Genomic DNA, 11303 nt, shown 5'->3' on the forward strand with positions numbered 1-11303 from the left:
ATGATGTGGCGCAAGGGAAAATCATATCTTGGAAACCTTGAGCTATGGTTGTGACGTATTAACAGGAAAAGTTAAAGGAAAACAATAACATTGTGAACTGTAAACTAAGGTTTATAAAGAGAAGAAATGGTGCATGGGGAAAACGGTCCCTCTAACTCTAAAAGTAAAGAGAAACCTTGGGGAAGACGGCAAGATCCTCAAGCTATGTGAACACTCCAAGAGAAGAGAGGAAGTCCTCCTGGAAACTTGGTGATTCCTTTGAAACGGAAGGTTAAATGCAAAGAACCCAGGGAAGGTGGTTATCTCTAGAACTGAACTTTTGACCATGAGGAAAAACTTTTGTGTTGGATTTTGAACTCCTTATGTTGAACAAGCAACAAATGGAAATGCAGGGAAAGGGAACCACCCTCTGGAACAAGGAACTCTATACTGTTGGAACTTTTGTTTTGGAGTTGAGCATTTTCCTTTTTGAACATTTATAAAATGCACGAGGCCAAAAACATTACCCATATCACCTTAGAGTTTATTTATTTTTTAGAGTGGGTGGGCCAGAATAGAACATTGGGCACAGGACGGTTTTGTTTTGGACATTCTGACTTTTACAGATCCTCAGTTTTGGTTTTTGATGGGGAAACCTCTCTAGAGCAGGGACAGAGAAGCATTTTCCCAACACCTTTATTTTTTTTTACTAAGTCTTTAGCCAAAAACATGAATTCCTTGTGTCTGAGTCTCATTTCTGGCTCCTCAAAGTATCCTAACCTTCCTTTCTGCTGCCTTTTGGTCGTTGAACTAGGGTAGTATCATTTGAAAGTTAAGAACACAATTTACTTACCTAGTAACCTTGTTGAATATCCTCTTTACAACAATCACCAACACAAGTACAGTTATAACGTTCCTACAGAGACTACATTCTGGGGAGATGCATAGTGCCTCCTGTGACTTTTGGGCACACGGCCCCATTCTTTTTAGGAATTGTACTACTGAAGTTTGTGAAATTCACGTGTGACGTGGTTCCATCTTTGATGCAACCTCGTGGGTTGATTAATTCATTTGAATGCATTTTAAGAACCTATGGTGAGTGTATATGTCTATTATTGAGTATTGTGCAAAAGCACCTGCTAGTTTAATTTGTGAGTGTGTGTATAAAGGCCTAGAATTAATATTTGTATTTTTATACATACCTATCTAAATTAAATTGTGTGCTATATGGTGTGGACTTATTGTGTACCCTTGACCCCACTCACTCACCTGAGAATAGCCTTGCCTGCTCTCCACGTTTACCTTGATTGGGTTTTGGCTAACCTCTGAGGGGTCCCTGTTCACTATAACTAGGGTGGCCTCCTAAAATATGTTGACCGGGCCAGATTCTAGAAATCCATTTTAACAGTAGCCCATATGGAAAGGGTTGCAGTGACTGTAGACAATGTCACTCTAGTCACAATAAGTAAGCCAAAAAACAAGGAAAGCTAGCAAAAAGTGCAAGGGAGCCACAAAGTTTGCAAAAACACCAAAACTGTGCTTTTGCCCTAACATCATCCCGCCAGACAGTGGAAGCAAGGTTATGGCAAGAACAAGAAAATAATGATGCTTAAAGCTGACCTATGCTTCCCAGTACAATTTAGAAGCACCATACAAATCTAGCGTTACTGAACGGTTAGGAAGAGGGAGACTTCCAAAACAGGAATTGGCAACCAAAAGCTTATTTCTTTAAACGCATGTTCCCCGCTTATAGACATTGCAGGTTCACTGGTTTCTTGCAGATTAGGTTTGGGTGGGCTTTTATAATGTTCCGTGTCCATGTCTAACTCATTAACAGTCGAGTGCAGTTGTCAGCCATTTTAAAAGTACTGCAAGTATGGTTCTTGAGAAATTTGGAATGTATCCAACAGCTTGATAGTTTCTTAGTTTACAGAGTTTGGTCTGTGGTTCTTTCCGTTTGCCTTGCCGTCTGTTTTAGCATATGTACAGTGTGATGCTGCAGGAAACATTTTGGGTGACAGTGGTACAGTTGGCGTTTCATGTTAACATAGTTAGAACAGAGTGTAGCAATTATTCAATTTCGGAATTGTACAAAGGGTCCTGCCAAAAGATGCTTGTAAAACTAGAGGTTACAGGCAGACCATTATGCTGCAGAATATCATGTTCATGGCCAGGGTTGTATCTGCATATATTGGCCACTGCCTGTGGAGGGGGTCAGTTGTTTCTGGGGATTCGGCTTACCATGCTGTATCTTATGCCAGACAGCTTCAGGTGCAGTTTAGTTTCAAATGGGGTATTCTTTTTATTAGTACACTTCCTTAGAGTGCGCTTCCGGTATTCCTTTTCAAAATTTTTAAATCAAACAGAGAAACATCTTTGATCGATTAAACACATCTTTGTTTTTTTATTTCCTTTCAAACAGAATTATCTTCTTCAAATAATTATATCCATTCAGTCTCTCGATTATACACATCTTTGTTTTTTTATTTCCTTTCAAACAGAATTATCTTCTTCAAATAATTATATCCATTCAGTCTCTCAACACGTGTTTCTCCACGTTTAACGCACGTGGTTCATCAGGAGAGTTTTCTATTTACAAAACAACAAAAAAAACATGTTTTTCTTCCTTAGCTATATAAACTACAATGTATTGTTTGTATACAACAAGTTTGGTGGTCGAGGCAAGCCACCAATATACATTTATCATACTCACCAATTATTTCAATTTTTTCTTTTCCTTTAGTTTAATAAACAATTGTCCTTAACTTCCAAACCAATTTTTTGGGATTCCTGTAAAAACCAGGAGTAAAATAACATTTTTTAGGCTATGGTTAAGTTTAAGTAAACCCTATTTTTTCGGTGACATACAGTATCACTTAGTTTACTCTCCTCACCTTATTTATCCCGGTACGATTGCCTTCAGTCCTTCTCAATCCATGCTACAATGAAAAGTGTTTTCAGTCCTCTTATTTATACTTGCGGGCCTGCTACGCGTGACATCATCACACCGCGCAACGCGATGACGTCATGCGTTACGTTGCGTAATGATGTCACACGTTTTTTCTACACAATCGGAGATCATCTTGTTGGTCGAAAAAACTATGTTTTTTACTTAATCTCAAACAAACTGATTCAAGATCTTAGCACTTTATCACAAGTGAGTTCCAATTTTACTTTTCACCATATCTGCAATTATTATAGATTAAAATAAACATTCACAGAATTTCAAAAAAAACAAATCATTACAACCAATAATTCATTTCATTATCTGAATTTAGTCCTGTATTGCAAGTATCCAGAATACAGATCCATTTCGCTTCCCTTCTCCTCAATTGCAATTCTCTGTTGCCTCCTCTTTCCATGCTATCAATTTTTTCTATGCCCAAAAACTTGATACCCTTAATATCCGTTGCTTTATGTTCTTGGTCAAAATGAGTTGCCATAGGGTATCTTGTGTCCTTATTTTTGATGGCTCTAATGTGTTCTTGTAATCTAATTTTCAATACTCTAATAGTGCTTCCCACATATTTCTTATTACATATACATGTAATTGTATAAATCACATATTTAGTGTTACAATTAATAAATTGCTTCAATTTGTGAATTTTTCCATTTGGTAGCCTTATCTCTTTTACACCGCTTTCCATTTGGTCACAGATTCCACAACTTCCACACTTATGAGTTCCTGTTAGTGCTGGTACTTGTAAAAATTGACTTAGCACTTCGATTTTTTCTTCTTTCATATGACTTGGACTGATTTTTTGCTTTATTGTCGGTGCCCTTCTGTAAATTACCCTAGGTTTTGCTTCTATGTACTCTTTCAACATTTCATCGCTTTGCAAAATGTTCCAATGTTTTTTCAAAGATTTTTTCAAAAGGTGAGCTTTACTATTAAAAGTCGGTATGACGTCTACCTTTTTTTCATTTTTCTTCACCATTCTTTGTTTTTCTTTTAGTAATTCAGTTCTAGGTACTTTTTCTGCTTTATGGATAGCTTTGTCTACATCTTGATTTTTGTAACCTCTCTGGATGAATTTTTCTTTAAGCAATTTGACATGATTCTCATATTTTTCATTTGAACTACAATTACGTTTTGTTCTCAGAATTTCACCATATGGTATATTTTTAATTATATGCCTGGCGTGATTACTTTCAGCATGTAGAACTTTGACTGAAGTTGACTTTATGTATAGATCTGTTAGGATCTTTTCCCCATCTGTGTAAATTAGCAAATCCAAAAATTCATTTTTCTCTGAGCTTATTTTTTCAGTGAATTTGATATTATATTCATTCACATTTAGATATGTGATGTAATCGAAAAGTTCTTTTTTGTTTCCATTCCATATCATAAGAATATCATCGATATATCTTCCCCAATAGGTTATGTATCCATTAGTAAATCCTGTATGTTGCCATGCATGATTGATTTCAAAATGTCCCATAAATAAATTAGCATATGACGGTGCAAACTTGGCCCCCATTGCTGTGCCTCGTTCTTGTCTATAGATTTGTTTGTTGAACAAAAAGATGTTGTTTGTTAAAGCAAAATTCAGCATTTCTAAAATCATTAAATTTTGTTGAAAGAACGAAATTGATCTTGTTTTCAAGAAGAACTCTGTTGTTTCAAGCCCTTTCAGATGTTCAATACTGGTATTTAATGATACCACGTCCATGGTTACAAAAAGAACATTTTCTTCCCAAGGTATTTCTTCTAGTTGTTGGATGACATGTTTACTGTCTCTCAAGTATGATGACAAATTGCTTGTTAGAGGTTGAAGATGTAGATCTATACATTGGGAAACTTTCTGTTAATGAACCTATGCCATTGATAATTGGTCTACATGTTGGAAATTGTTCAAATGTTTTATGAATCTTTGGCAAAAAGTATATAATTGGCATAATTGGATGAGTGTTGTTCAGATAGTGATATTCATCTTCAGAGAGTAAGCCGATTTCTTCCCAATTTTTTATCATACTGTGCCATTCCGACTGTAAGTCCATCATTGGATTTTTCTGTAGCGGACAGTAGCAATTCCTATCATTCAGTTGTCTGTTACCTTCTGTAATGTAGTCTTTTCTTTGCATCAGAACAATATTGCCTCCTTTATCTGCGCTCTTAATTATCCATTGTGTGTTTTTTGATAGGGACTCAATAGCCATCGATTCTTTTCGTGAAAGATTGTGTTTCATTTTTGTTTGTTTATTTTTGAGAAAATTGTGTCTTAGATCTGCACCATTTTTTGAAAGACATCAATTGCGTTGTTTTCTGCCATTTTTGGAATGAACTTAGATTTTAATTTTAAATTTGATTCTTCTGATAGACAAGGATCAATGTTCTGTTCATCTAGGAACATTTCTGTCGTATAATTATCTTCTGTAAGATTCATAATATTTATTGTCTTTTCCACAATTTCTACTGACAATGGTGAAATATCCTGAATCATCTTCTTTTGTTTCTCAAATGTTGACTCAGCAAAGTTTCAAATGGGGGAAGTCTTCTTTCTATCATGCTTTCCTTTCTCTCCTGCCTTGCAGATTTTCCGCAGGACCTGAAGTGCATACCTGCTCCGGTAGCAACCTCTATTCCAGTCAGTGATGCTTCCACCCCCCAGCTCAAAAGCTCCCCTTCCTCTGTGGGTTTGCTCTCCGCTGACCAGCGTGTCTCTGTGCCTGTGCCCGAGAGTGTGGATGAATTCCCAGATGATGTCCTGGGTGATGAGCTGGACTCTATCCTGGATTCCATCTCTGAGACACCAGCCATGGTGAGTAAGACTAATAGCATGGGTTTGTCACATGCAGATGTAATGCTGTAGTTACTCGTGCTGTGTAAGGTGAATCACCAGTGCCCACAGTGCCATAATTTCTCAAAGCTTCCAGTTCAGTGTGCGGTTGCAGCAACGCTTTCTGGCTCTTACTGTGGAGCAAACCCTCAGCATCATTGGCTTACCATAGATCGCAAGATAGTTTCTTGTCGGAGAACTGTCATGTATTAGGCTTTTTCTGGTGTCGAAATAAGCTTTGAAACAACATTCATCATGTTTACCAGAAGCAGAGTTCTATAATGACAACTGGGTATTAGAGTGGTGTACAGCATACATGTGACCCCTGGTGTGCATACCCTCATGTACTTGGCAAAAGCCAATTTATAACAGTAGGGTTTATATAGATAGCAACAAGTCTCTGGTGGTGCTGTTGGTACTCTTGTTCGGAGGAGAATTGTCTACCATTTCGGTGCTGGACCGCCCAAGTGGGTGGGGCCAGGCTGATATGGAAATTGTATTTCTCCTCTTTGAAAGGTACAGTCAGTAAAAACGTGGTTGTAGAACCCTCCCTGGTGGGCACCTTTCCATAGAACAGGTTATTTGGCAGTGTTCGTTCTCGGTAGAGGGGCTCCCAGACCTTTTTAGGAATTTATATGGTTGACAATATACTAAGCTTATGCATTCACTAAAGGTACGTATATCATTACTGAAGTGCCAAAACAAGGCCTTGAGTAGCTATGCATTCAGTACACACATATACACCCCTTTAACACTTAGAACAAACTTGCTTTTTGAGAATATTCATTATATGCTAAGGTTTGATTTATGGTGTAAGGCCTAGGAAGTCAAATAAAAAGCCAGCTTTTAACTTTCAGTAATTGGAGGGCCCAAAAGGTTATTTTGAAATTTGCTAACGCAGACAGGAAAGACCCAACTTGAAAAAAAGGTCCCTCCTCTAATCTCATGGATCAATTGGGCCAAGCAGAAGATTGAACCTATGACCAGGATCTAGATGGCTAAGGGTAGGACGGGGATCCAATTGTATAGGGAAGTTTATTTTTTATCAAATAAGTTAACCAATAGCAGACAAAACGTCAAGTATATGATGAGGTAATATAAGGCCCAATTTTGTAGGGATTGTTCAGCAAAATCACCAATAAATAGACAAAATACTGCAACCACATCTGTGTCCAGTGACGAAATGTTAGCATTTGCCACATGAGATTAACTTTAATTAGCCCTTAAAAATATGAGCTAATGTAAGACTCAGCAATTGGAACTGAAGATTACATTTAATGAGCCCCAAAACTGCATATAAATGGGCCATAAGTTTAGCTTCAGAGCAGCCTCAGAACAACCTAAGAATGCGATTGAGGTGATGACCGGCTGGCAGAGCAGAGCGAAGAAGCCCAGAAGATCTGAAGATGGGAGAAGAATAGCTGAAACATCAAAGAAAATGATGCCATCTGCTAGCAACTGGAGATATATGGGTATGATTAAGCCAAGCCAAAATAGAAACACATTTTTTTTAATTACCCTTTTGGGAGAGCACATGCTATTCAAATTAAATTTATAATTAACATTATTCAAAGAGGTACAGGTCATGGCATTGAAAGGGAGCAATTGAAAACTCCTAGTGAGATACAAGAAATAATTTGAAAGTTTTAGTAAAATGCAGCATTCAAGAAGTTCTATGTAAATCTTTCTATTTTTGCTTACACAATACACCAAGTATAGCTCGAACAAACGATGTCAAGCATGTCTCAGAACCTACATTATAGGCATACAAGGAAAGGCCTATATTTCATTTTATATTGAGACCAATACACTAAGCATGAATGAAGTTCGATCTACCTGCACAGTGTGTAGACAATACATGACAACACATGTTTGTGCAGCACCATGTTTTTAAATATTCCAAATACAAACTGGCAGAAATCTTTTAGAAGAGTAAATACAATTCCAACCCATTGCATAGTATTTTATTGTGAAGGAGTTCATGAAAGGTGGATATCTTTTCTAGGAATGTGTATCAACCTAAGCTATATTTTGTTTTATGTTGATTGCGATAGTTAACAGAACCTGGAAGATTATTTTTTTTTTAAAATAAATGCAATTCGGTATTCTTGCCACTCATTCAAAATGAAGACCAGTGTTTGAGCTAAAATTGATATATTTCTTGTTAATATGCTGTTTTCCCAATGCCCACTTGAGGTAAGACTTGATAAAAGTATCCCAATGGTATACAGGTCCTGCACTACTCATGGAACCTGGGTATAGTGGCAGAGCAGTCAGGCGTATCATTTTGTAATCTTCCTGTACCTGTAGTCTCTGTCTGTGTGATCAAGTATCTATCTGTGTAATCATGTACCGTAGCTATGAATGTCCTTGGGCGGCTTCACTGTAACCCTTTAAGTAAGCCCTCTTATTTTCCATATTCTCAGCGCCTCGATGCCCGTGGGCTGTAGTGTGCTCTACAAATACAAAAATAAAAAATAAAAATTAGAGGAAGATGTGAGTTGTAGGTAAGTACCCTGAAGCCAGTTAGTACAGTAGTCCAAAGAAACACTTACACCAATACACTTATATTAAAATATATTTATTATATTTAAACAAGGAATGTTTTAAAATACTTGGTTCACTTATACAACACACATAGAATTACTTATACTTTTCAAAGTTCACTGCTTAGTTTGTAGTTGCTTGTGGTTACAATTGTTGCAGCGTTTGACACTAATGACAGTTCTACCATATTATCGGTAACACTGCGAACTTGCTCAGAGACAAAGATATACAGTAATTGTATTTACTTAGCAAATCCACTTAATATAGTCTTTTGGGAAGGAAAACAATTGTTTAGTCAATCAGTAGCAAAGCTTAAGGTTCTAGAGGCCGTTTCAGAGCAAACAAACTCTTGTAAAACCGGATCCCTAACTCTATCTAAAAGTCAGTTCGGAGAGTGCTCAAAGACTTAAGAAGCAGCAGAATAGCGAAGTTCCTGTGGATACTTTTGTCCCTAGTTAAGGATGCTAATAGTAGGAAAACTGAGTAGTAAGGCTTCACTCTTAGGTGGGAAAGATGTATGTGTAAGATGATTAGGAAAGATGTCAGTTTTGCCGCTTTCCTCCATAGACATCAATGAACCGTTAAACTTTTTGCTGTTATTTTCTTCCTGTGACACCTAGGGCACTACGACTCTTAAGGCACTAGGGCCAATCTTTTCCAGCAAGGGAATGACTTTTATTTCTCTATTTTTTCTTGTTCTTAATTTGCTTGCTTTGCTACACTACAGTTGCTAAGACGGTTTTAACTGTGTTCAAAAGTAAATTGTTAGTGCTGTGCAGCTGGAGCACCCCAAAAGTGAATGTGTATATAATAGTTGTGTATGTTTAGTGCAATACTTCACTGTGATTTTTAATTAAGTGTTTTCAAAGCCTAAATAAGTAATAGTATGTCTATACATTCTGCCTAACTTGTTTTTAAGATTGCTTTGAGTGTGTTTAACTGACCCCTTCACCACTCTCCTAGGTCTGAGTCTTGCTTCGCAGTCACACTCCCTAGATCGTTAGACTAGACATTAGTGTCTTTCCCTCTTGGCCACAATAGAATGACCTCCCAGAATCTGTCCACACAGCTAATTCTGAAAATTCATGTTGACACTTGGGAATCTGGTCTTTGCTGTGGGACACACTCTTCTACCATTTGGCTAGATGGTTACACAGCCCTCAGCAGAGTATTGCACAACATTTCCCTAACACTGTATTCTCTCTCTTGCGCTCTCTCTCCCCCCTCTTGCGCTCTCTCTCTCCCCCCTCTTGCGCTCTCTCTCTCCCCCTCTTGCGCTCTCTCTCCCCCCTTTTGCGCTCTCTCCCCCCCTTTTGCGCTCTCTCCCCCCCTTTTGCGCTCTCTCCCCCCCTTTTGCGCTCTCTCTCCCCCTCTTGCGCTCTCTCTCCCCCCTCTTGCGCTCTCTCTCTCCCCCCCTCTTGCGCTCTCTCCCCCCCTCTTGCGCTCTCTCCCCCCCTCTTGCGCTCTCTCTCCCCCCCTCTTGCGCTCTCTCCCCCCCTCTTGCGCTCTCTCCCCCCCTCTTGCGCTCTCTCCCCCCCTCTTGCGCTCTCTCTCCCCCCTCTTGCGCTCTCTCTCCCCCCTCTTGCGCTCTCTCTCCCCCCTCTTGCGCTCTCTCTCCCCCCTCTTGCGCTCTCTCTCCCCCCCTCTTGCGCTCTCTCTCCCCCCCTCTTGCGCTCTCTCTCCCCCCCTCTTGCGCTCTCTCTCCCCCCCTCTTGCGCTCTCTCTCCCCCCCTCTTGCGCTCTCTCCCCCCTCTTGCGCTCTCTCTCCCCCCCTCTTGCGCTCTCTCTCCCCCCTCTTGCGCTCTCTCTCCCCCCTCTTGCGCTCTCTCTCCCCCCTCTTGCGCTCTCTCTCCCCCTCTTGCGCTCTCTCTCGCCCCTCTTGCGCTCTCTCTCGCCCCTCTTGCGCTCTCTCTCGCCCCTCTTGCGCTCTCTCTCGCCCCTCTTGCGCTCTCTCTCTCTCGCCCCTCTTGCGCGCTCTCTCTCTCGCCCCTCTTGCGCTCTCCTCTCGCCCCTCTTGCGCGCTCTCTCTCTCGCCCCTCTTGCGCTCTCTCTCGCCCTCTTGCGCTCTCTCTCTCGCCCCTCTTGCGCTCTCTCTCGCCCCTCTTGCGCTCTCTCTCTCGCCCCTCTTGCGCGCTCTCTCTCTCTCGCCCCTCTTGCGCGCTCTCTCTCTCGCCCCTCTTGCGCGCTCTCTCTCTTCGCCCCTCTTGCGCGCTCTCTCTCTCGCCCCTCTTGCGCGCTCTCTCTCTCTCGCCCCTCTTGCGCGCTCTCTCTCTCGCCCCTCTTGCGCGCGCTCTCTCTCTCGCCCCTCTTGCGCGCTCTCTCTCTCGCCCCTCTTGCGCGCTCTCTCTCTCGCCCTCTTGCGCGCTCTCTCTCCGCCCCTCTTGCGCGCTCTCTCTCTCGCCCCTCTTGCGCGCTCTCTCTCTCGCCCCTCTTGCGCGCTCTCTCTCTCGCCCCTCTTGCGCGCTCTCTCTCTCGCCCCTCTTGCGCGCTCTCTCTCGCCCCTCTTGCGCGCTCTCTCTCTCGCCCCTCTTGCGCGCTCTCTCTCTCGCCCCTCTTGCGCGCTCTCTACCCCCTCTTGCGCGCTCTCCCCCCTCTTGCGTGCTCTCTCTCCCCTTTCCCCCATCCCTCCCTCTTCTTCTTCTCCCCCTATTCTCCTCCTCCTCTTCTCCTCCTCCTCTTCTCCTCCTCTTCTCCTCCTCCTCTTCTCCTTCTCCTCCTCCTCTTCTCCTTCTCCTCCTCCTCTTCTCCTTCTCCTCTTCTCCTCCTCCTCTTCTCCTCCTCCTCTTCTCCTCCTCCTCTTCTCCTCCTCCTCTTCTCCTCCTCCTCTTCTCCTCCTCCTCTTCTCCTCCTCCTCTTCTTCTCCTCCTCTTCTTCTCCTCCTCCTCTTCTTCTCCTCCTCTTCTCCCCCATCTCGCTCGTTCTGCCTGTGTTTTTGCTACCATTTTCAGACCATGATGTCCCCTTAAAGAGTGTCACAGATCCACCTTTGGTAACAAA

At 41.6% G+C, this 11303-nt stretch overlaps 1 protein-coding gene across 3 annotated transcripts in view; it reads left to right on the forward strand.

Annotated features, from left to right (window-relative positions):
* The window catches only part of ZC3H7B (zinc finger CCCH-type containing 7B), a 1285355-nt gene that overhangs the window by 534016 nt on the left and 740036 nt on the right, over positions 1 to 11303 (forward strand). For all 3 annotated transcript variants that reach the window (XM_069652753.1, XM_069652751.1, XM_069652754.1), the window contains exon 11: positions 5515 to 5741. In XM_069652753.1, the coding sequence (XP_069508854.1) occupies positions 5515 to 5741 (227 nt within the window). The remainder of the gene's footprint in view (positions 1 to 5514; positions 5742 to 11303) is intronic.

This window comes from Ambystoma mexicanum, chromosome 3p (genome assembly GCF_040938575.1).
Source record: "Ambystoma mexicanum isolate Mex_15411 chromosome 3p, UKY_AmexF1_1, whole genome shotgun sequence".
NCBI classification, from domain to species: domain Eukaryota; kingdom Metazoa; phylum Chordata; class Amphibia; order Caudata; family Ambystomatidae; genus Ambystoma; species Ambystoma mexicanum.